The 25,321-nt window shown below is 49.8% G+C and overlaps 2 protein-coding genes across 2 annotated transcripts; both read right to left on the bottom strand.

Annotated features, from left to right (window-relative positions):
- Positions 1-214: 214 nt before the first annotated feature.
- Positions 215-3,365, bottom strand: TGME49_297790 (hypothetical protein). Its single transcript, XM_002371158.2, has one exon. It carries the CDS (start codon positions 2,603-2,605, stop codon positions 1,256-1,258), a length of 1,350 nt encoding a protein of 449 aa, XP_002371199.1. The 5' UTR covers positions 2,606-3,365; the 3' UTR covers positions 215-1,255.
- A 2,528-nt stretch (positions 3,366-5,893) lies between these two features.
- Positions 5,894-25,321, bottom strand: TGME49_297800 (RecF/RecN/SMC N terminal domain-containing protein). The gene is made up of 31 exons (XM_018782334.1): positions 24,159-25,321; positions 23,518-23,686; positions 22,879-23,123; positions 22,319-22,386; positions 21,912-21,992; positions 21,462-21,499; positions 21,121-21,158; positions 20,672-20,734; positions 19,623-19,682; positions 18,783-19,178; positions 18,197-18,331; positions 17,153-17,208; positions 16,833-16,947; positions 16,190-16,241; positions 15,591-15,691; positions 14,596-14,672; positions 14,104-14,188; positions 12,859-12,987; positions 12,552-12,601; positions 12,106-12,208; positions 11,601-11,780; positions 11,261-11,341; positions 10,440-10,580; positions 9,954-10,097; positions 9,710-9,760; positions 8,860-8,962; positions 8,438-8,583; positions 7,640-7,816; positions 7,213-7,381; positions 6,866-6,956; positions 5,894-6,220 (listed from the first exon to the last, which is right to left on the bottom strand). Exons 1-31 carry the CDS (start codon positions 24,324-24,326, stop codon positions 6,055-6,057), a joined length of 3,678 nt encoding a protein of 1,225 aa, XP_018638378.1. The 5' UTR covers positions 24,327-25,321; the 3' UTR covers positions 5,894-6,054.

Below are 25,321 nucleotides of genomic sequence, written 5' to 3' on the forward strand. Positions count from 1 at the left end.
AGAAAGCAAAGGAACCTGCTGCACATAGTCACAGCGATCGTCCTCTGTCTTCGCCTTCGAAACCGTCGACAAGAGTGCCTGTCGGATGTAGAGATGCATGTCATTGTGCTTAGTCTATGACCCTACGCATCTGTAGCCAGCTGAATGCATCTGTGCATGCAGGATCACAGGTAGCTCTGTGAAGCTGGTGATGTCTGTGTGTTCACCGAGAGACGCTGGAAGCATCTGCATGCATGCTGAGTCTCTTCCTGTTTTCGCGACGCGAGACACAGAGTTCCTGTCGGCGGGCGCGCATGACGAACGAGCAAAAATACTTAAAAAACGAGCATGCAGCGGTGACAAACGTCAGGTGTCGGAGCACATTTCTTTTTCTCGAGTTTCCGCGCGAAGAGAAGACTGCAGGAAACGCTCAAGCAGGAGGCGACCTCTTTTCCACGAAAGAGAGAATTGGATCGCTCTCTGCACAAAAGCGACAACCCGTGACGTTCCGCTGTCGAAGGTCCACGTGCGTCCCAGCGGTTTTGAGGCCTGCATGCGTTCGCTTCCCTTCTGCGCGGTGTTTCAAGCTTCAGAAAAAAGTCTCGAAAAAAAACAAAGGAGGCGCCTCCGAAGAACAGCCACAGTGGAACGAACCCCGCAGAACGCTGCATTTCGGCTGCTCGAACGGGAGGAGAATCTGCGAAACGATAGGGCGCCTCCCGTCGTACATACTTCGAAACCGGAACGTCAGACACAGAGTGACTTGCGCGGAGAGACGCGAGAAGGCGGAACGCTCTGAGAGGCGTCTCCGAGATGTCCGCGAACTCGAAAAAGTCAAACCGATTCGGTGAAAAATGCGACTGTGGCCTCTAAGGCAAGTCGACTGCATGCTGAGCAAACAGTCCACCACATATCGTGGATCGTCTCGTGACGAACGGCAATCCGGTCGCCTCGCAAAGTCCAAAAGCAGTTTTGGCCTCAAAGCAATTCCTCACACAAACACATATGCGTACACACATGTACAAGCATACACTTCCATACATATATATGTATATATATATATATATATCATATATATATACATATATATATATATATATCATATATATATCATATATATATATATATATATATATATTGATAGATCGATAGGGTTTCGATATATATACTCTGTTTACATACATCTATATGTGCATAATGCAGCGGGTATTTCTGTGTTTGGAGAGGAGGGAAGGTCGATTGTTTTGAGGGGGGATGTTGAAATTTCCGCTGGACGTTAGAGGCAAAAGGTTTCCATGCTGGGGGCGCCTCCCCACGCGGGCAGGAAGCTGCTTTCGCTCTGTCGCATCTGCTGTCTGTACAGCTGCATTTGCTGCTCAAGTGTCTCCTGCATCTTTCGCTTCACATCCCACTGCGCCGCCGTCAGTTCGCGCTCCTCGCGGGACTCTCCTCTCTCTCCCGATGCTCTTTCTCCGGCGGTCTGCGCCTCCTCGGACGCATGCACTGCGGCTTCCGCGGCCCTGAACTCGCCAGAGGGAGACATCTGAACTTCCGCCGAGACGAGAGCGCTCTGCCGCCGGATGCATTCTCCAAGGCAGTCTTCTGCGGCAGCGAGAGGCGACGACAACGTCCACGAAGCCGAGGAAGCAGGAAGCGAAAACGAAGCAGAGGGGTGCACAGGCAAAGAGGGAGACGGCTGTGAAGACAAAGGACGTAGAGCCGACGGAGGCGCTCTGTCTGACGAGCATGAGAAGTTGTCACTTTTCGGCGGAGAAGAGAGAAAGCGAGGCAGAGAAGACGCACGCGAGTCTGCATGCAGAGGCCCCAGTGCGGAGACGTCGAGAGAGTCCTCCGAGGGAACATGGGAGGAGCAAGGCGTCGGAAAAGACGAGAGGAGAGAAGAGAAAAGCGACTCCGACGTCGAGGCAGGCGGCGCGAGCCAGCCGGCAGGGGCTGAAGAACGAAGCGCGTCGGAGAGAGGGATAGCGAGAGAAGGGAGCGACGACGCGGTGTCTAGACAGTCCAGTCGCTTCGTCACTACCTTCTTGACCTGGCGGCTGTGCGCCACTCCGAAGAGCTTCCTGGGTCGACAGCAAGACTTGTCTGCGAACGCAGAGAGCGGCGAGCGCCGCAGGCGCTTGCGGTCGAAGAAAGGAGCGTTGTCCCCACTCCGCTCCTCCTCCGCGCCCGACAGCGCCGAGTCGGGTGTCTGCACACCCCAGCCGCAATCCGCGTCGAGCGAGGAGGACCGCGAGGAGTCGAAGGCGGCGGCGCAGCGCTTCTGAGGGCCACCGCGAGTCACTGCATGCGCGGGGCGCGGCTCTCTGGAGAAAAACGCGGACGAAGTGGACTGAGGGAAGGGCGTCAGCGCCGGCCAGGCCAAAGGAGCGTCCGCAGCCGCGGCCGGCTCAGATCCTGCTTGAGCGCGCGAAGCAGCGGAGAACGGCAGAGTCGGGAGAGCCTCGGGGAGAGTAGACAGGCGCGAAGCTTCGAGAGGAGACAACGAGGAGGTCTCTCGGAGCGCAGGGTCGAATTGCGGAGGAGCCAGAGACACCGCAGAGTCGCGCGGAAAGCAGTCGGGCAACGCGGCGCCGAACTCGAACGGGGCGACGCGTTCCTTCGCCATCGCGAGACGCAGACACGGCGACCAATGAAAAGGAGAGAGGAAGAGAGAAAGGCGCCGGTCAAATCGCGGTTCTGGGTTCTGGGATATTGGGAGTGTAGCCCCAGAACGAACAGGTCGACACCAGCAGCACCGAGCACACGAGACAAAAGAGACCAAGAAGAAGACAGGGTGAAAAAAGATGGAGGTGGACAAGATGGAGGTGGAAAAGATGGAGGTGGACAAGCAGAAGAAAAGGGGGAGACGAACGGTGAGAACAGGCGCCAGGTTTCGTGAGAACCCAAGAGAGCTGGAAGGCGCCCTCGAAGTCTCGGCATCCGAGGCTTTCCACAGAGACGCACACAGGCGGCGACAAAAACTTCAGGCAGAAAGCACGGAGAAAAGAAGGCCTTCCCGGTGCTTGCAGCCCGGGTGAGAGCGCGACAAAAGAGGGAAAAGCGGAGCTTCGCGGAAAAAACGCCTTTCCTCCACCCCCGCAGGAACCTCCGTTCGGGCACACGCAGCGTGTGAGTTGGGGTGTACGTACACTGGAGACACGGCCGGTGCGGGAGGGAAAAGACTCCAAAAAGGAGAAAACCAAAAAATTCGAAAAGAACAGAGAGAGCGAGAGGAGCGAGACGAAGCTGGGAGTTGCGGTGCCGGATTTCGATACGAAAAGGAAGCGCCCCCCTCCCTATCCCCTGCGTTTTCCCCGAATCGCTCTCGCGGGCGTCGCACGCTTCGGCTTTCGCTCTGCGACGGTTAAAAGTCTGGAAAAGTCTCTTCTGAGAAAAAGCGTCAATTCCGCAAAAAGCGGCCTCTTTGCGGTGCCTTCGGGCCGTCCGTCTTGCCTACTTTTCGCACGGCGGCGTTGCGCGAAGAGAGGAGATCCTCGGAGCGAGAATTCCGACCTCAAGTTCTTTTTCCAGGAGCTGAAACGTTCTCTCATTCGTTTGTCTCTCTTTTTCGAAAGCGTCGTCTCGGACACGAGGCCGCAGAGCGAGAGCGAGAAAGGAGGACCCCAGAAAGCGAGAAAAGTCGCAAAAGCAAAGTCCGCTGCGACTGGGAGAAAACGCGCGTCTGCCCCCGGGGGCTCAGTCTTTGGCTGTCTTCGCTGAAAAACAACAAAGCTCAGGATGTCAGAAAGCAGAGATCAGCGAGAGCAAACGGAAGACATGCCAAACCTCAGAAATCTTCGCGGAATGATACATGCGCAAAGGGCGCATGAACAAGGCCGATGCACTCCAATCTGCATCTGCCACCCATGAACTGTATACGTGAGATAGACGATAGATGGATAGATAGATAGAGGTAGAGAGATAGAGATATATAGAGAGAGAGAGATAGATAGATAAGTAGAGATATAGATAGAGATAAATAGCTATAGATAGATAGGTAGATATAGATAGTCAGAGATGTAGATAGAGAGATAGGTAGTTACAGAGATAGACATAGAAAGATAGATAAACTATATAGGTAGACAGATTTCTTATATATAGTGTATATATATATATATATATATATATATGTCAACTCAGGTGTGCATATATACATACAAGTTTATACAAGTATATGCAGACGTATGGGACTGAAACAGAATGTGGTAATATGCTTTTTCACGAAAGTGTACAAAATCCTTACGAATCAAACATCTAGATTCATATTGCATATACATATATATATATACTATAGATGGATAGATGCGCGAATAAAATATTGTGTTTAATTAGCTTTGTACGTTTTTATATATATGTATGTATTTATGATCATATATGTAAGTGAACATCGAACTTGTAGGACTGCCTAGTTGTTAGCTGCTCACAGCATAGATCGACTGCAAGTGTAGAGAGGACTCGCCTGGCACCTTCACTGCAGACGCATTTGTTTTGCTTTTAAAACTAGTCGTGAGAGAAATGCGTGAGGCGAGACGCCTCTGTTCCTCTCCTTGGCTCTCCACATACATCTATTCATATATGCATATGCATGCATCCTTTCACAGATTTTAAGCGCGCATTCATATATCTCTATAAAAAGGAGCATCGAACACGAATAGGTATATCTATATATATATATATATGATGATATGTGTATTGCTGGCTGTGTATCATTATTTCACGGTTCTCCATACAAAGATGTACATCACTGAAAAATCGATAAAAGAGTACATTTTTAGCGTGTGCTCATATTTCTCTGCTGTGTGTGCATGTCAGTTTCTTGGTCTAAGCGAGGTGCGAAGGCCTCCTGGGGATCAACATCTCCTGGATTCTTTCGTTATTCAGGCCAAGTCGTACGCGTAACAGAGGGGCGTGACTTCACAGGTGCAAAACGCTTGCGCGCATGCGTCTTCCCGCATATCATCCTGCGCTTTTTTCGATTCTTCAGTGGCGTTTTCTAGTTCTGAATCGCGGACATTTGTGCAGAAACAGTTTTCACTTTCAACTGTAGAAAACACTCTCTCTAGGGACACTGTTGCTGTTTTTAGCGGGGGCCGGCAACACTGGGGAGCGTTCCAGCGTCTGACTTGAGAAGCGAAGACAAATTGAAGACTCAAAAAACGCGCAGTATCCACAGAAAACATGGAGGCATAAAAAGGTCTGTATTTGCATGTCAGTTGCACAAAAGTGGAACTTCTCCACCTCTTGAAACAGGCAAGTGAACACGAGCAGGAGTCCTCCCCTCGACTCGCTTCCTGATTTTCCGCTGAGATTTTTCCTCTGAGGGGCCGCGAATCGGTTTGCTTCCCCCAAGAACAAGACCGACCCAACGCAGACCAGCGATGGGGAAGGGCAAAGGGAGTTTCACGAAGAAAAAATTGAAACAGTCGAGACATGCGGCTACGAGCGGCGCTAGGAAAGACTCCTTGCGTTGGTGCTGTCTTGAGGCGATACCTTTTTTGCGGGCGCATGCAGGGCGACACCACCTGAAGAGCAGTCGGCGCTTTCACTCGGCAAACTGGCTGTCGTGGATTTAATTTTTCATGAGTCCTCAACAGTGGAATTGATGGAACCCCCCAAGCACCTCGCTGCTGCGTTCTTGACAAGACACAAACAATCCTCGAATTCCCTTCCACTTGGCTGGTCTGCATTTTAAAAATCGACGCACCGGCATGTGTGCATGCGTCGCAAAAAGTCTCTCTTCCTTTCCTTCATGCCTTCTCCTCTTGCAAAAAAACGAAAAAGACAGTCAAACTCTCGATCCACATCTCCACTTGCAGATATACATACATATATATATATATATAAGTATATGCGCGCATTGATAAAAATTTCTAGTTGCACACATATGTGCATATTGATTTAGAAACGTTCATCGGGCTCCACTCATACGCATGCATTTACATACATATTAATGTATCGAGAGATACACGCGCGTATGTGCACGCATGCATATATATATATATATATATATATGTATATATATATATATATGTATATACCAGCTCTTTTCCTTTCGCTTTTCTTCAGTAAGACCGGCTAGTTCGGGCCGTCTTCACCGCTGTCTTCTCCCCGAGCATGTTTTCTGAATTTCTTCCGTGCACTTCCCGCCGCGTCGTCCGAAGCGCTTGTACCGTCTCGGCGCTGTGGCCTCTCCGCCAAGGCGTGTCTCTCCACGTTTGAAACTCCGTCGATAAGCCGAGTTCTGACAAAAAATGGAAATTGAAAGCTGCCTAGGCATACGTACTTATTCGCGTATATACGGAGATCTCTACAGCTATTCACTTGCAGAGCAGGTCGGCGCAAGGGTATGCACATACGTGGACAACCAAGTAGCCGCAGTGGTGCATGCTATTGCTCTGCATAATTACATCACAGTATCCATATAGACAGACCCAAATGAATGGAGTCAATTGTGCATAAATATACATGTATACATATATATATACACGCATATATATATGTATATGTATGTATTTTTCAACTGAGCACATAAATATATATGTATATATATCTGTATAAATATTTGTACGTATATACTGGTATCTGTAAATGTGTGTAGATGCGTATACGTGTATGTACGTATACACAATTTAGCTGAGTTTGAAACTCAGATATATCGACAGAAATAAATGTTTAGTAAATGCTGGGTCTGGCGAACATGCGGGGGAACACCCCTGATGCACTCTCGTTAACCTCGGGAAACATACATTTTTATGCCCGTTTTCTCGTCGCCTTTAGCCCCCATATATATATATATATATATATTCCGTGTGTTTATTTGTTTCGAAAACGAGCAGTGGCCTTTGCCTGCTTGATTTCTACGAGGGCAGACTACGTCGTTCCTCACCTGAACAGAACGTCAGCGTGTGAAAACATTCCTTCTTTGAGAGACACTATGATGAACTGAGAAGTTGGGAACTGCGTTTTGATCATGCTTCCTGAGAGCAAAGAGGCAACCACTCTCGAATTGATTCCTTCATCGTCCCTGTCATCCTCTTTGACAAGCTGACATCTCTTCCTCTGCGTTCTTCTCGCCTCTCTGCTTCTGTTTTCTCGTCTTCCGCTCTGCCTTCTCTGCTTCGAACGTTGCCCTCGCTCAGCTTTCTCTCGTCTTCTCCCCTACGCGCGTCCGAAAACGTCAACGCTCTGTTCTTCTGCGTCTCTCTTCTCTGTGTCCTGTTCTCGTTTTCCTACCGATGTTTTGTGTGTGCGAAAGGTCGAGCGCCGCGTCGACTTCGTCGAGAATGTACACCGGCGCAGGCTTGACTTTGAGCAGAGCGAGGATCAAGGACAGCGCGAGGAGAGACCGCTGTCCGCCCGATAGCTCAGCAAGAGACTCCTTCCATCTTTTGTTGAACGCAATCTAGGACGCAGTGCACATCAAACATGCTCTCTGTGAAGACCCATTTCTGCGGCCTCTTCCTCTTTCTCTACCTTCCTGTCGCCTCTCTCTTCTCCTCTCTACTCGTTTTCTCTTCTGCAGTGTCCATCTCTCCCGCCTTCGCGTCGTCTCCGCCTCGCTCTTCTTCTTATCTTATCTTCTCTCTCTCTCTTTTCTCTTTGCTTGCCCCCTCCCCCTCTCTCTCTCTGTCTGTTTTCTCTCGCTTTTCGGCGAACGCACTCGCATTTCGAGGCCGTCCATGAGGTCTCGCGGATTGACTTGCGCGAGTTTCGCCTGGGCGTTCGGCAGCAGCTGCTCAAAAATCCCCGTGAAATTTTCATTCACTTGCAGCCATGTGGTCTCCAGACTCTGGCGCTTCTTGATGTCCAGCTCGGAAATCACAGCCTCGATTTTCGCCTGAAATCAGAAAAAAAGGTCCACGAACAAGACGGGAGACCGGAATACCCTTATGTGCGCTCCTCGCAGAAAACGCCTGTGCGGACAGGCGATTCTCCCCCAAGAAGAAGGTGGAACTCGAACTCTTCACTTGCGCGTCTGTCCTTGCGAGTGAGCAAACAAAAGGGTGCCGGTTCTTCAGGCACGCAGAAATGCGCGGTGTCCACCGAGAAGCCGCGAGGAAATCACCAAGAGCAGACCAACGGAAAACGCTTCAGGCTCGTTTTCTTCACTTCAAAAGCAGCGGCACCGGAACAGCTGTGAAGCCCACAAGCATCAAGCGCGTCTGCCCGTGATGCGTCCTCTCCTCTCCTTTACTTTGTCTGTCTGTGCGTCTTTGTATCTCCACCCCGTCGACCTCCTTTTATCGTCTCTTTTCTCTGTGTGTTCGCTTCTACCTGTGTCTGTTTCTACGCTGTCTGTCGCTCTCGCTCTGCGCGTTCTCTCTTTCTCTCTGTGGCCGTCAGCGTGACGTCGAGCGCAGCAACCGAGAGGGCGCAGAGAAGCGAGGCAGAGACTGGAGAGAGAGAAAGAGAGGCAGAGAGAACAGGCGTCGAAACAGAGGCGAAGACGCGGCTTTACCTTGTCATTTTCCACTTGCGTTTTTCTCTCGACGAGCGCAAGCAAATCTTTTTCTGTCTTCTCCAAAAGAGTCGCCGCCGCGCTGTTCACGCTCTTCTGCAGGCGCTGCACCTCCACTTGGAGCGCCTGCAGGCGCTGCCGCGCAGCTGGAGAAAATCAACGCATAAAAGCGACGGGAGGACGCAGACAGCGCGTGCAGAGCAGACGGCAACCCAAGCCGGAAAAGCCAAGAAAAACAACGACGCCAAGTGAGGAGATGAAAAGCAAGGAAGAAAACGCAAAAACGCAGTGGACGCACCGGGTGGCACAGAACGGAAGACACACACACGAGAAGAAAGGGGAGAAAGAGGAGACAGAGGAGATGGAAGAGGACTTTCTCTGATTGTCGCGCTCGCAAGAAGACGGATTTCTCAGGTGCTCACTTTCGGGGCGGAGCTGGCGGAAGTCGTACGCAGAGCCAGGCTGGTTGAATTTGCGCTCCTCTGCATGCAGCCAGTCGTTGGCGCGTTGCAGAGCCTCCATCTCCTGGACGAAAACGAGGCGACGAAGGAGGCAAGCCGGGAACAGGGCATGGAGCGCAGAGTTGAGAGAAAACGAGCCAAGGAACACAATGAAGAAAGAGAACAGGGACGAGGAAAAGGGGATGAAACAGAAGCCAACGAGAGGGAAGCGAGACAAAAGCGCGGCACATCTTTCCAACCTCCCGTGTCTGCAGAGAGTTGCCGAGGTCCCTGGAAACCAAGTGTTGAAAGCAAAAGAGATGAACAGCCTTCTCGAGGAGTCGAAAGAAAGCATGGGCCGGAAAAGAACTCGCGCGGCTATCCTGTCCGTCAGGCGGTCACGGGCAAGCCTCTGTCTTCCTGCGTGGATCGACATGTTTTTCTTTCGACGCAAGTCTCTGCCCGAGCTTCGCACTTGCAGACGAGAGAACAGCGAGACGAAGAGAACGAAAAAACGCAGCAGCTCGCTGCCCACATTTTTCCCCCAGAGGCACCTCGCGTCTTCTCCACCTCTGTCGGCCTGACAAGACGGAAGTCAAACCGTGTGAGTCCATCATCGAGTGGACATCCCGCAGGCCATGTGCAGAGAACAGGAGTCCTCGACAGAACGGAGGCTTGTGAAGTAAAGCAGGCGCCGTCCTTCTCAAGATTGCTTCTGGACTCGCGATCCGCCCACAGCTCCTGCCGAACGTCTGAAGACTGAACCAGTTTGTGCCAGAAATCCCAGGAGCTGTTAAGTCACTCGAGGGGGGACTCTTCAGAGGTCTCTCACCTGGCGCGCCGCGCCGATGTTTTTCTCTCTGTCGTTCATGAGGTGTTGATGCTGCAGAAAACAGAGAAGATTGGGCGTCATGCCTTCAGACGAAAAAGGAAACTACGGGCAAACACGGAAGAAAAAGGCGATACTAGAAGAAAGAGGAAAACGCAGACAAAAGCAATGAGAGAAAAAAAGGAACTTGGACGAGTCGGTTCCGCTGTACAGCTCTGAAAGGGTTCTTAGCAAGGTGCGTTCTCACCTTCTTCAGCGTCAAGAGAAGATGGTCTTTGTTTTTCTGGAGCTTCTTCAGCTTCCCTGTCAACTCGCCGAGCTTCTTGTCGGACTGCGCCGCCTCAGAGAGACAAAGTTCAATTTCCTTGCGCACGTCCTCGACCTTCGCTTTCTGAAGAAAACGCCGCGCAATGCGTTCCCTTCGCCGCTGTACAGACACCCGAGACACTCGAAACAGGACCGCCCGCGCCGCAAAAACGAAGGAGACTACGGTCGACTTCGAGAAAAGGAGAGAAGAGGCAAGCCGTGGGTCGTTAGGCCTCAACAGGAAACAAGGAAACAGAGATGAAGGCGAAGACGGAAAAACACAGGAGAGAAGCCGAGAGCGAAGAAAAACGAAGGGGAAATAAAAGAACCACAGACAGAAAAAACGGAAGAAAAAAGTGAGAACAAACACGAGTAAACGCGCGGAGACAAGGAAACGAGAAGACAATGACAGAAAGGGCCGGCTTGCCTGTTCTGCGACGAGTTTCGATTTTTCTTCGATCGCCTTCTGCAGGTCGGCGAGGCCTTGCGTCCGTTTTTCAATGTCTTCTTGAACAGACTGCAGATCTTTCTCGAGAGTCATCAGTTCCTGGCGGAAACTCCCGATTTCCTGAAAAACGCGAAACCATGATCCGCGTTCTTTTCAAACGCATTGCGCCTTGTGGTGCAGTCAATGTCTTAAACACGCTCCAGAAAAAGGTAGTGTGTATAAACCTAGGAATCCCATGGGCAACAGAGAAAAGAGTCTCTGCTCGACTTCGATTTCCTCCTCTCATTACGACTCTTCACGCTTATGACGACCTTGACCGCGCACCGCGAACACAGCGCAAAATTGGGAGCTGCGAAAGACTCCTCGTTTATCTACTTCATGCAAACGCGCATCTCTCTTCTTTGAACGCCTGCCCCCCTCGCCTGCCTCCAGTCGAGAACGCACTTGAAGCGTTGTTTATGAGACTGACTCCGGGCGTCGAGAGTCGGTTGCCAAACACAGTCACTTGCGAGCGAGACGGCAACCACAAAAATAGAACAATGCGCAAAACACGCGGCTTTCCGTCGCGGACATCGGACCCCAGGCGTGTATCTCCGTTCCTGCTGTGGTGTTTCTTCGCTTTGAGGGAAATCCTGTGAGATCCGCTTCGTTTTCAACGAAAAACGCGCAGTTCGCAAGACGGGAGACAAACGCTCCCACACGCTTCCCGCCGAGTGTCTATACACCTGACGCGGAGGGGCGACCGCGTCGGGTGTTCCGTTTTTCTGATTTCCTTCACTTCACCACTTGTCTCGATTTACCTTTTGCAATGTGTTCACAGACGCCTCGAGGCTCTTGAGGCGCTGGCGGAGAACCTTCACCTCCTTTTTCAGAGACGCCTCCTGCAGGCACACACGCAGTCTCGACGCGGCTCTCGTATTCGTTTCTCGACGCGTCTCACTGTTTCCTTCGTGTTCTCTTCTCATTGTTCTCATCTCTTCCGCTCCCAGTTTTCCGGCTTCTCGGTCTCTTGGAGTGGTGCTGTCTACCTCGTTCTCTCCTGCTTCTCTTTCTTTCTCTTCACATCTCTGTTGATCGCTCGGCGTTTTCTCCGGCTTTCCGCAGCTGCAAAGGTCGCGCTTGTGTCGGGGGCGGACCCACCAGTTTGTCTCGGTTGTGCTCCAGTTCATAAACATCCGCCTCGAGCTGCTGCACCTCTGCGAGAACTTTTCCCTTCTCCGCCTCGACTTCTTCTTTCCTCTTCGTGCAGTCGCGCCGCCGCTCCTCGAGCTGCTGCGCCCGGGCCATCTCGCTGCCCGCGGAGCTCGTCGCCATCAATTGCTGAGAAAAGAGAAAACGAGAAGGAGACATGGACGGAGAAAGAAAAGAAAAGCAAACGGAGAAACAGACTGAGAGACAGACTGAGAGCAGGCGACGAGGAAGAAACGCGGGAGGACGTTGAGAGAAAGAGGCAGGAAGTAAATGGAGTGGTGCAATCTCTTTTTTCGCGGTGGAGACAGAAGACCTCTCTGTGGCCTTCACATCCTCAGCAAAACCGACAGAAGAAGAACACTACTTTTCGAAAAGGTGCAGAAACGTTCTCATCAAAGAGACGCTCAAGAGAAAAGGGGAGGTAACGTGGCGAGCGGAAAAGAACTGCATGTACCTCGATGTTGTGTAACTCGTTTTGTGCCAAGCGAAGCTCGCGAGTGACCCGCGTGCGACGCTGCACGGTCTGCTCCATGGGCTGCAAGTAAAAGTCGATTTGTCTAAAACCAAACAGAGAAAAGGGAGAATAGACACGAGCGGAACTCTGAGCACCAAGCGAAAGAGAGTGATACACGCGCATAACGATAAAGACATGCAAAGGCAGAGACAGAAGAAGAAGAAGAAAAAGAAAAAGAAGAGAGAGATAGAGGTGCACACATAGGAAGAAGAGAAGTCGGGAGATCCCTATGGACTGAGAAAGAGATAGAGAGAGACAGAGAGATGGACAATCAGAAGATAAAGAGACACAGACATTCAGGGATCCACAGAGATGAGCCTGCAGCTACGTAGATGAAATGCAACATGTGCTGTGTGTATTTTGCCTGCATGCACTGCATTTCTCACCTGGCGCGCTCCTCGAGTTCCTGACTCATCTGGGAACAGCGCTTAAAGTTCTGCAGGGAAAAACCGGAAAAAACGAAGAACAACAGAAAGGAAAAAGGAAATGCCGAAGGCAGTGAAGCGCGGGAAGCGACGGTAAAGGACAAAAGAGAATAAATGCTGAACCCAGAAGAAGTGAATAAACACCTGAGTAGCCACACAACCCATGGAGGCATGATAATCGCTCCTTCTCTCTTCTCCTTCCTCGCGCGTTTCCTCCGTTATTCTCCTTTTTTCTCGTCTCCTCCGAGGTTTTTTTTCGCTTCGGTACCTTCCAGAGGAGCAGAGTCTCCTTCACATGACCAGAGCCGCCACCAGCCATGACGCCTCCCGTCTGGAATACGTCGCCCTCCACCGTGACAGTGGGGAACGCCTGCCGCTTGTTCGGTTGATACGTTATCTGAAAAAGCATAAAACCGTTTCAGCCATATGCACAAACCATACGTTCAAACGCATACGCACACAAGCCACCATACACATTTGCTGTTGTACGAATGCATATATAAATATATATAAATATATATAAATATATATAAATATATATAAATATATATAAATATATTAATATATATTAATATATATATGTATACGTGTAGATTCACGAGTGTATATGCGTACACTTATTATATGTGCATGTTTGCGTGGTTACAGACCCGTCATATGCGGCATTTATTAATCTTCAATCCAGGTGGACGTACACGACGCCTGTCCCTCAAAGGGATATACCTGCATTCCGCTTCGCCACACGTAACCACGTAGACGCAGCCGCATTTATGTTCACGCTCATCTACCTCTAGACAGATTTGTCTACGGACAGACAAAAAAACTCTCTGCATGCATGTGTATTCAGACCCTGCGGCATTCCTAGACTGAAAAGTACACATATGCTCACATACGGAGAAACAGATCTACAGACATACATACATACACCCATATTTCCATTTATATACATATACACATATATACATATATACATATATATATACATATATACATATATACATATATATATACATATATACATATATACATATATACATATATACATATATACATATATATATATATATATACATATATACATATATACATATATACATATATACATATATATATATATATATATGTATATATATATATATATATGATGTACATGTGGGGGGAGGTAGAAGCGTCTTGTGAGGGAAGGAGCATGCATGTGAGCCAGAGCGCGCGTCTCAACGTCTGGAAAAGTGAGCAGTTTTTCAAGCGATGCACGGGGATCTACAGAGAAAGAAGGGTGGCGATTCTCTGCTGCACTAGAAGATCTGTTTCTTGGCAGTTGCCAGCAGACAAATGAGGAGTTCTATCCTCCTGTCTACCTCCGCTTTCAACTCTCGGTTTCAAGGCCGCTCGACTCTCCTTTTTCCTCCGGTGTCTTTCTTTAGGACCGCTTCCAGACTTCCACATCGCCGATACTGGAACGAAAGCGTTTTAATTCAGATTTGCGAAGGCGATCCCTCCAAGAATCACCGACCTTCTCAGCCATCTCGGCAGTGGCGCAAATCAGACTGCCTCCAAAGGTGTAGAGAGCGACCTTCTCGTGTCGATTGGCGTCGAAACTGCAAAAGTGAAAAGCAGGTGAAATCAAGAAACGCACCTGTTCGTGTGAAAACTCGAAGCTCATTCCGACTTACAGAAGAAAAAACAGAAACGCACGCAGAGACACCCCGCCACGGACTGATAACGAATTCTTCTACCTATATACGCGTATATTCGTGTGGGGGCGAAAACGCGCATATATATATATATATATATATGTATATGTATATGTATATGTATATATATGTATATATATGGATGCATACCTATCTACATGCAATTATATGCATATATGCGTATTTCATGTATTATTGCAATTTAGGCAGACACCGATGTGCAAGTGCATGTGAGACGACAAACCGGAAAATCCAACGGCAGAAAGGCGGAGGTGTAGACTCGGACAACAGGAAAGAACTTCTGTCCTTACTCAATTACGTCCAGGCACCGGAGGACGCGAGGGTCGTCCTGAGAGAGACCGACTAGTCGCCGGTTTTGGAAAAGAGTCTGACAGAGAAAAGAAAAGGACTCACAGTCACAAACTCCGACAGTTCTCTCGTTCTCCACGCACACATCGAGAAATGAAACCATGTCATAGACATATGTATATATATATATATATGTATATATATATGTATATATATATATATATATGTAAATTATTCACAGAAGCATGGATGTACGGACATAAGTATACATATGTATTTGTGTCTCGATGAAAAAGCAAGTCCGTCTCTACGTGTTGACAAGGACGCATGCAGAGAGATGCAGACACCGAGGCATGCAGTGAGACAAAAGCAAATAAAGGGGCAACGAAGTAAGGCTAAATACAGATACAGATGCATGTAACTATGGTCAGCTAGATAGGCAGAGATAGATAGATAGATAGATAGATAGATAGATAGATAGATAGATAGATAGATAGATAGATAGATAGATAGATAGATAGATAGATAGATAGATAGATAGATAGATAGATAGATAGATAGATAGATAGATATAGATAGATAGATATAGAAAGATAGATAGATAGATAGATATAGATAGATAGATAGATATAGAAAGATAGATAGACAGATAGATAGATAGATAGATAGACAGATAGACAGATAGATAGATAGATAGATATAGATAGATAGATATAGAAAGATAGATAGATAGATAGATATAGAAAGATAGATAGACAGATAGATAGATAGATAGATAGATAGATAGATAGACAGATAGACAGATAGATAGATAGACAGATAGACAGATAGATAGATAGATAGACAGATAGATAGATAGATAAAGAGAGAGAGAGAGGTGAACGTGTTGTCAAGGATGGCTATACAAGCCTGTGCATTGCTGTGCATACATGGAGAGGTGCCTGAATGTCTTCCAGATCTGCAACGCTTTTTAAAGAGCAAGATGGGTTAGTCTCACCGCTGTATCGCATATTTTTCCGACTTGGCAATCTTGGATAGGCAAGAGCGTAACGCGACGCCGGCTGCTTGCAAAGTTGTTTTCTTTGAATATAGCCTTGCCTGGCAAGAACAAGTGAAAAGAGAAAGAAGATGTGCGAACAGACACACAGACCGAGACACGAGTGCATTTGTAGATGAGGGAGTCCGTTGCGTAGCTGAGCAAGACGCACAGATCTGGGGAAAGGGATTTGAACCGGGGACGCTGGTGGTTTTTCGACAACGCGTTTTGACCTGAGTGACCTGTGAAGAGAAGTCCTCGATTCTCGTCGCAAGCGCTATTATTCGCGGACGCGAGAAAAGAAAAGCCGAAGCGGAGAGACAAAGCCGCAGCAGAAAACCACGTACAAAAAGAAACACAGACCTCACGGGAGGAAAGCGAGGAGAGCTCGGAGCGCCAGGAGAGTGCGAAGAGTGAGGAGAAGGAGAAGACTGGAAGAGCGAGAGGTGCATGAGAAACGTGAGAAAAGAGAGAAAACAAAAAAGTTCGAAGAATGAGGAACGTGTGAAGATACAGGGCCGGGGATGCGACTGGAAGAGAAACTTTCTGCGCAAACTCACTTGCGTCTTTATCTTCCACGACGACGTACTCGAGCTTCCCGCCCACAAGAAGCTGCAAACGGGCAGGATTCAATCCCCCAAAAGTATACATTAATGCCTTTTGAGAGATCTCATTCACAGTTTTTTCATAGCATTCATGCTGATACGGAGATACACACCCATGCATTTACCTACCTACACAAATATACAACATTATACATTTATTTACTTATATATATATATATATATATATATATGAATAGGGCTGGGGAGAAAGGTGAACACTCGAGACAGCGTTCAATTACGCATGCGCATTCATGCCGGTTACAGTGAGTTTGACGCAACTCATCTACACACATCTGGATAGATCGATGAATAGATAAAGACCTAAACAGATGATTACATAGAGAAATAGATAAATGAATAGACAAGTAGATAAAGAACGAACCAAAGATAGATAGATATAGATAGATATGGATAGATAGACGTCGATAGATAGGCATAGATAGATATCTGTATGAGCTGAATAGATACAGAAAGGCAAATGGAAGAGGATGAGCACTGGTCGCGACTGGGTTTGGATGCACTAGACTGGGAGAAGCAAAGGCGGAACTTTTGTTTCCTGTGTGAGGCAGCAGCTTCACGCGACTGCCTTGAGACGCACCTGGAGAGCCTTGGCAAAATCCAAGTAGTCATTTTTCAACTCAACGAGCTCGAAAACTTGCCCGTGGAGCTTGTGAGGATGCATGCCGCGGGGAAGCCGCACGGCGATCTTAGACCTACGAAGCAGGGGGGAGACGAAAGAGAAACGAACGTGGAACTGCGAGAAGAGCGAACAGTGGAAGGCACGAGAAGGTCCACGAACCGGAAGAACGCGAGAGAAAGAAATGAGTGAAAAAAGGGAGAAGAAAACTGTCCTCCTGCACTGGAGGGTTGTGACTTCAAAGGGAGAGTCGCGGTGCAACGAGCTGTTCTTCAGCCTACCAGGAGTTCAGCTCGTGTTGGGACTCTTGCGCCTCGTGCTTAGCCGCGTCGATTTCCTAGAGAAAGCGAAAGTCGAGAAAACGTTCTTTTGAACAGGCGAGCAAAGACGGTGAATGCGCGGAACGCGAAAAACGAGAGAAAAAAACAGGAGCAAAACAGGGAGACAGAGAGAGCCAGGCAGAGAACAAGAGAGAAGCAAGAAAGGGTACAAGAGAGAGAACAAGACAGACCCATACGCGAGGGAAGAGACGGAGCATCTACGAGAGGGGCGCGGCGCACAACCCTCGAGGGCTCTGCACCTTTGCAGATTTTCCTTCGCAAAAAGAGATTGCATTCGTCCTTTCCTCAGCATTTCTCTTCCTCTCCAGAGCCATCTGTCGAGTCGAGCTTCTGCTCGGTCCGCGTCGGCCTGCTGCTCCACACAGCGGAGGGAGTCCCCGCTTTTGCGGCTTCTCTGAGGTCTCTCTGAGGCAAACTGCAGGTGGGCGAAGACCGTTTTTTGCTCTTCAAGGAGAATCGGAGAATCTAAAGACGCGTCAAGTTTCAGAGTGCGTCACTCGGTGCGCGCGAGAGCTCAGCGTGACATACGAGGACTCCCTTCTGAACGTCTAAAACCGCAGCCCCGCGGAAAGCCGACGTTTCGACACGAGGGCATTTACTTTTTTCTAAAGCAAGTCAAGGGAGTGTACCAGAATCACATGAACTGCGTTGTTCTTTCTCAAACGTCGTGTCACCTCTTTGTCCTACTTGTCGAAGGTGAAACCTACGTCTTACTCGTCGCTTGGTCGACTGTCCTTACAACCCTCAAGCGAGCTCTTCGTTTCCCCATTCCAACAGCTAGATCTGCTACAGTCCCCAAGAAGTTCAGACACAACACTGGCTTCTGAGGAAACTCAGCGCAGTGTTCAGGAGCTTTGAAGAAGACCTGCGCGTTCTCAAAGGCGAAGCCAATTTCGCTCTTCTTTCTCGCAAGACAGTGAAATCTATACGGTTCTGAAGCCCTTCACACGCATGTTCCACTTCCGTGGCGGAGCTCTTCCTCACTCGGCGGCACAATTTCATTTCCTCTCGAAGCGATGCGAGTTTCTCTTCGTCGACCGCCTCTGCCGCGAGCTGCTTCTCCAGAGCCGCCACCCGCGCTGCGGCTGCATCACGCTGAGTCGTCATCTGTGCTGCACTCTACCAGAGGGAGACACAGAGAAGCGAAAGCACAGTGGGGGAGGAAAACGGAAGGAAGGGGAAACAGAAACGCATTGAAACAGAGGAAAAACAATGGACGTCAGCGCCCCAGCGTGGATGAAACTCAGAAAACTTCCTCGAGTGTTCCCTATGCACAGGTGTGTGTGCCTGAGAGCTTCAAACCTCTCCTGGCTGTCTTCTCTCCGCATGCATCCCAAGCAGAAGGAGACGTTCCTGCGACTCACTCATGCGGTTAGAGACTCAAACGGGATCTCGATGTACATGGAGAGAAAGTGAATCGACGGAAGTCAGTGCATTCGTGTACGTCTCTTCTTTTTTTTTGTGGTGTTGTGTCGCCATTGAGGTAACTCGGCTGAAAGGTACGCATGTGGAAATGTTTCTGTCCTTCTTCTTGGCATGCTCAGTTGTTCGTGTTCTCGAGGCAGTTTACCTCTCCGCTTTTGTTAAGTTTTGCTCGCACTTGTCGAAGTTCTTCGTCGACATGTTTTAGCTCGGTTTTCAAGTCCTCTTCTTCAGCTTCGAGTTGGGCTGCCTTCGTCTTCGCCTGCTTCAGCTTCTCGCGCAAAGACGCACCGCCGCCGGCCTCTGCGCCTCCAGTCGAAAGGCCCTCGAGCTTCTTTTCTGCATTTTCCAGCGCCTCTTTCACACGCTTCACTTCTTCCTCTGCAGCCTCCGCGTGACTCGTCTCCGACAGACGCGAGGCTCGCTTCTCCGCCAGCTTCTTGGCCAACTTCTGCTCCTCCTTCTTCAAGTCCTCCAGAGCGTCCGAAAACAATTTCAAGTCTCGCCGCGCAGTCTTCTCCTCCGAGTGCCGCTTCGCCAGCAGCTGGAGAAGACAACGGAGCCGAAGCGACAGAGAGGGAGAAGAGAAGAAAACCGAGGAGCGTCGGGAAAAGAGGAAAGACAGAAAAAGAAGAGAAAGCAAAACAAGAGACAGACGAAAAGACGAAGAGAGAGGGAGGAGAACAACACATGAGGAGAAGGTGAGAACGCCAAGTTGAGGAAGAAGTCGGAACGGAGAGGTCGGCTCTATCTCCGGCAAGGTTGGTCACGCGTCCAAACATTTACAAAGCACCGAGTGCAAGTTGAAGGCGTTGGGTCTCTCGAGTCTGCAGCGAGTCGCCTGGGCGTCTCACCGAGAGAGTCCGTCAAGCACAGCTTGACAGAGCACGCAGGCGCAAGTGCATGTGTGTGACTCTGATGCGTTTTCTCGTCGTTTTCTCTCCATTCCTTCCGCGGTCTCCTTGGCTCGCTTCTGCGAGCAGCTTACCTTCTCTACTTCTTCCTTCTTCTGTCGCACGCGCTGCAGGGGTCCGTCCAGTTTCTCACGCTGCAAAGCAAAGGCCAACGGTCAGAGTGTGCTGTTTCGAGGAAACGAAAAACAGACCAAGCGGCGGAGCGCATGTCTCCAGTCTCGAGCGAGTGGCGTCTGTCTGCCGCTGTGTCGCAGACGCTTCTTTTCTCCCCTCTCACGATCCGGAGGTCTCCTGTCCCCAAGAACTGAGGCTTCGTGCGACGCATGGCAGTCGAGACGGAGGCCTCAAGAAAGCCAAGAGAGCCTCCGAGCTCGCCAGGTCGAACGGTTGAAGAGACACGGAAGAACAAGAAAGGCGAGGGGCGGCAAGCGACGCACAGCTTCACACTCAGACCCCTAAGACGGCGAGGAAGAGGGACGCGCGAAATCCACGCACTCGAGACAGGCGAAACTGCAGAAGGGTACAAAAGCGGTCGTCGCCCAGAACTTAAAAACTGGCAGGCACTTGGGTATGGAGACAAACGAGTAGACAGATCCACGTTCGCTCTCAAGCCATGACTCCGCGCAGCACTCGCCTCTCCTCTTGTCCAGAAAAGAATTTCTGTGTCTAGGAAGAAATGGTGCATTTGTCTAAAAAGGAACTGATTTTTGAGTTCGTCCGTCAGGCAAAGAAGGATCTTGAAGACAGACACGAGCGCGAGTTGAGGAACTTCGGTCGGGGTCACGAAGGGGAGACGCCGATGCGACAGAGCAGCGGTGGGCTGAAATGTTTTTTCTTCGCGGAAAAAGGCGTCGAAAATGGTCTTCGAATTTGACTCGGCGCCAACACTCGACGGATTTGTGTCTGGCGGTCTAGTGTGGGCCATGCGTTCAAGCTCCAGTGTCTGCCTCCCGCTCTGCAGCCCCTGTGTGGAGCGCAGAGTTTCTCTTCCTCTAGCGAGACGCCGGCGACTCCACTGCTCGACAGTTTTCTCTGGAGTGAAGAATTCGTTCTTCACCACCGGCCAGACACATTCGCACGCTGCCTGTCCCCCTGCTGGACTTCTTGACTGTCAGCAACTTGCCTCTGTGTCGACATCTTCCAGCTGCTTCTGCGCCGCAGCAGTCTCCCGGTCGCACTCTGCAATCTGCATGCACGACGAGACGCCAGACGGCCGTGAGAGGAGAACAAGGGGATACAAAGGGCGACTATGAAGAGAGAAGAGAAGAAGAGAGAAGAAGAGAGAAGAAGAAGAAGAGAAAGGGAGGAGAAGAAGAGAGAAGAGAGAAGAGAGAGGGAGAAGAAGAGAGAAGAGAGAAGAAGACGAAGAACAGAGAGGGAGGCGAACAAGAGAGAAGAGAGACGAAGAAGAAGAGCTCACTGAAGCAGCTCGAGAATGCAGAAGTCCCGAGTTGAGGCACGGCAAGATGAAGTGAGGAACAGAGTGGAGAGAAATCACACGGGAGCGAAGAGGTCTCAAGGAAGAGGAAGAGGAAGCACTGAACGGAAAAAGGGGTGGAGATGGCTTCTTACCTGAGCTTCGATCTCCGCTTTCTTCTGAGTCAGTTCATCTGGCAGAGAGAAGATGCAGGAGAGCGAGACGACATGTGAAAAGGTTTGAAAGATATCAAAACAGCAGACGAGGAATGAAGTGCAGGAGCTAGAGAAATGCGACAGACTTCGATTCCTAAAGGGGAGACTCAAGAAACGTTGTTGAAAATGGCTTGAAAGAAAAACTACACGTACACGAAATAGAGTTCGTGAACTTTTAAATCGAGTCAACTGAAGCCAGCGCCGCGAAGAACGAATGGGCGTTCCATGCCTTTGCAGTTCACAGAAAACGAGAATCAATGCAGCGAAGCAGAGAGACGCACCGAAGTCCGAAGTGCCTTGTTGGAGAAGTTGCTTCGCGCTGAAAAGAACAAGAAGATGAAGTGGACGTGGAAGCAGACCGTGTTAAAAGCGATGAAACTGTTATGGTTGATGAGACACGAAGCTGCGGTGTATGTACGCTCTCGACAGACAGAAACAGAAAAGAGACGGTTCTGGAAACGCCGAAGGCAACGTGGATGAAAAAGCAGAGTGAGAGAGGGCACCGGAAGAGAACGCAAACGGCAGACAGCGAGGAAAGGAGAGGAGCGCGACCCGACGCAAAAGGAGAACTCGGACGGAGAAGAAAGACAAAATCGGCGAGGCACAAGGAGTGGAGAAGAAGGAAACATGAATCAAAGAATCCCCAAAGAGACCACCCGCGAGGGAAGACAGAGTTGAACAAAGATTTTCACTTGCTCTCCCTCTGCACACCCCTCCAGTTCGCCACTGACCTGTAGAAGCGATAGGCGACATCGAAGCGTTGAAAACGCTGCATCTCTTCCTTCATGGAAACGAAGTTGAAGTACTCTTGCCTGGACGAAATGCATGCAGCAAAATGCAGGACGCACAGACGCCTCCCTATTCGTGGGGAAGCCGTGTCTTCCTTCGAAACAGGTTTTTTGTCAAGTTTTTTCCCTGTCTTTCTCTCTCTCTTTCTCTCTCTCTTTCTCCTACCTTCCTGTAGTGGTCTCTCTCCTGCCTCACTCTCTGTCTTCCTCTTTTCTTTTTCTTTTCTTTCTCTTTTCTTCCTCTGTTTTCTCCGACTCTCTGTCTCCTCTTCCCCAGTTCTTTTTCTCTCTCGTGGCTTCACCTCTCGGCACCTTTTTAGATTTTTTCGGAAGGTTCCTCCTTGGTTTACTTCTCTTTCCGCAGGCGTTCGATGGTCGGTTCGATTTCCTCTCGCAGAACGACTGAAATTTCTTGCAGCTGAGAAGAAAAAGACACTCAAGGGCAACCTCTCGGTGTCCCAGCCTATGATGCAAAGACAAATATGCACCTGCGCATGCATATTTACTCTTGTATTGGTGTAACAATATATGCACACTTGCTTGTATGCATGCAGAAAGAGTCTCGCCTCTGTGAGGAGACGAAGTAGCAAACCGTTGCAGTCGCCAGCTCGACACTGAGCGACGTAAGAAAAGGTATCCCCAGGCAAATCAAGCAACAGCGGAGTGGAAGCAGAAACAGGGAGACAAGAAGCTACAGACTCACATCGGTTGACGCCTGCAGGTAAACATCGGCGTAAATATATATATATATATATATACATATATGTATACATATATATATATGTGTGTGTATGTGAAGGTACGTGCTTCCAAGTGTGTGGTGAAGAACCTGAAGTATGTTGCCGTACGCGAGGAGCTGTAGAGAAGCACCAACACCATTCTGGGGGACGAAGCTTTGGTTTTCATTTACCTTTTGTTCCTTTTTCTGCATGAGTTTGACGGCGTTTCCGCGCTTCAGTTCGTACATCCGCGTCCCTGAAACTTCTTCAATCAACCCCAAAACTTCCTTCGGCTTCATGTTGATCACCTTCGTGATCTTGCCCTGCTGAATCATGAAGTGGGGGCTGTTGATGTTCATTTGACAGCAGTGGAAAAAGTCGCGAACTTCTTTCAGCTGGGCGTTCCGGCTGTTCAAAAGATACCGGTCACGTCCGCCTGCGAGTCGTCACGGAGCAGAGAAAAGACGTCAAAGCGAAAAAAGAGAAAGAGGTGATATGCACGCAACATACACCACGGCAAGTCGCCCGCAGTGCCATGCACTTCACTGCCCATTCCGACGCAGTCGGAGAGAGAGAACGAGAGCAAAGGCAAGAAGAAGAACGAGAGCAAGGACAAGAAGGAGAACGAGAGCAAGGACAAGAAGGAGAACAAGCGCAAGGACAAGACCGAGACCAGGCGAGAGGGAAGGCGATGGAACGAAGAAGAGGGACAGAGCTCAAGAGAGAATTTCAGACACATTGTTTGAGACTTTGCGTCTGGGACGCGCAGCCGTTTCGCGGGAATCGTCGAAATAAGAGTTCTGGGGTCTTGCACTGACTCTTTTGCGTACCAATGACAATCTGTCTAGTGATCGTGATTTCCGGCATTTCCCTGTAGGGGAAAGGGAGAGGGTTGTTTTGCTGGTGAGGATCATTGCGGAATTTCAGGGTGACTGTGGCCTTCGTTACGCCTGCCTGACCTTGCTTGTACACCAGATCGTCGAGCTTCGTTGCGCGAACCTAAAGGCGAACCAGAAGCAAAGCGAAATCAACTTCTCGCGATGCTGGTGTGCGCCTCATCAGGTGCAGAGTGTGTAGAGGAAACAGTCAGTGGAGGAGAAACGAAAGCGAAGCACAGAGCCCCATAGACAGCCACAGGCAGCAACAGGTCACTGACGACACAGAGAACATCGTATGCAAACACTTTGACAAACAGAAAAATGCACTAAAAGATGCGTATGTCCAGACATATATATATATATATATATATATATATGCATACGGTTACATATATATATATATATATATATATGTATATGCGTGGGTGTAGAGTGGCCAAGACGCTGGAGAGGCATTGTCGCAGTTGTTTTATCCTTTTGCATGCAAGCAGCGTGGCTCGGACACAGACGACGCGTTTATTTCTGGGGGCTTGGCGGCGAAGGGAGGCATGCGCGTTGCGAGCTGGTTTTCCTTTGCACGTTAGAATGCACACCAGAGCATGGTTGGTGATGCCGAGGACGAAGCAGATTGAGTCGAGGATGTTCGATTTCCCTGTTCCATTTAGTCCGGTCACGGCATTGAACTGGGGATGGAGAGGGCCGACGTAGACGCGATTCGAGTAGGACTTGAAGCCCTCGAGAACAATTGCCTCGATGTACATTTTTTCTCGCCAGAGAGAGAGAGAAAGAGCGGCCGTTGACACACGCAAGAGGGAGACAGACGACACACGAGAAAAAGCCGTGAAGAAGAAGAAAGGGGAGAGGAGCACAGGTGAAGGTCAAGGGGGAGAGAGACGGAGGAGAGGGCAGGCAAACCAAGCGACGCGGGGAAGGCAGAAGAGGCGACGGTGATGCAGTCGCCCGTACGGCGTCTGAATTCCAAGGAGAGGAGAGCTCTCAAGAGTGCAGAGAGTCGGGGATTCGAGTCTTCTGACGAAGCGCCTCGACTGAAAGACATGGAGTTATTGTGCCGTTTTACCTGCAAAGAAGGCGCGTGCAAATGCGCTTCTGCGCAGTGTCGCCGCGCCGTCAGAAGAAGCCATGTGGGACAGAGGCGACAGGAGGGCACAAGGAAGAGAAAAGAGAGACGACGAAAAAAAGTGGAAGGTAAAGAAGAACGTGCGACAAGCAGTGGGGTGGTCGGAAAGGCAGGTTCTGCAAAGCTACGGCACGGTAAGAAGCCTCGCTGCTGTAGTCCAGAGAGCGCTCTGAGAACAGGCGCGAGGGGTCGAAAGAAAGGCGACACGAGGGCAGAGAAGCAGACAGCAAGCGGGTGCGTAGGTCCAAACACCAAAGAGCTGTAAACGCTGTGCCATTCTGTTTCTTTGGGGAGATCCTCACACAGCTTCTTGCTCCGCCGTAAGCATGCAAGGAAGAGGGGGGCGGCTTGTCTTCACTTTCAAAGCGCGGGGGGTTTCGAGACACGTGGTCTGTTCACCGGCAGAGGCAGGAAAGAAAGAAACCGAAAAAACGTTTTGAGGAGGCAGCCGAGAAAACGAGGATTGGGAATGGACCAGCAAAGGCGAACAGGAGACGCGCTACCGACAGTGGGTGTGCGCTGGACAAGAGTCTTCACAGCAGAGCGACCCTCCAGTTCACTCATTCTCGGGAACCTGTGCCGAAATCCGGAGGTCTGTGGCTCCGATACGCTTGCGCG

Source organism: Toxoplasma gondii, chromosome II (genome assembly GCF_000006565.2).
Source record: "Toxoplasma gondii ME49 chromosome II, whole genome shotgun sequence".
NCBI classification, from domain to species: Eukaryota; Apicomplexa; class Conoidasida; order Eucoccidiorida; family Sarcocystidae; genus Toxoplasma; species Toxoplasma gondii.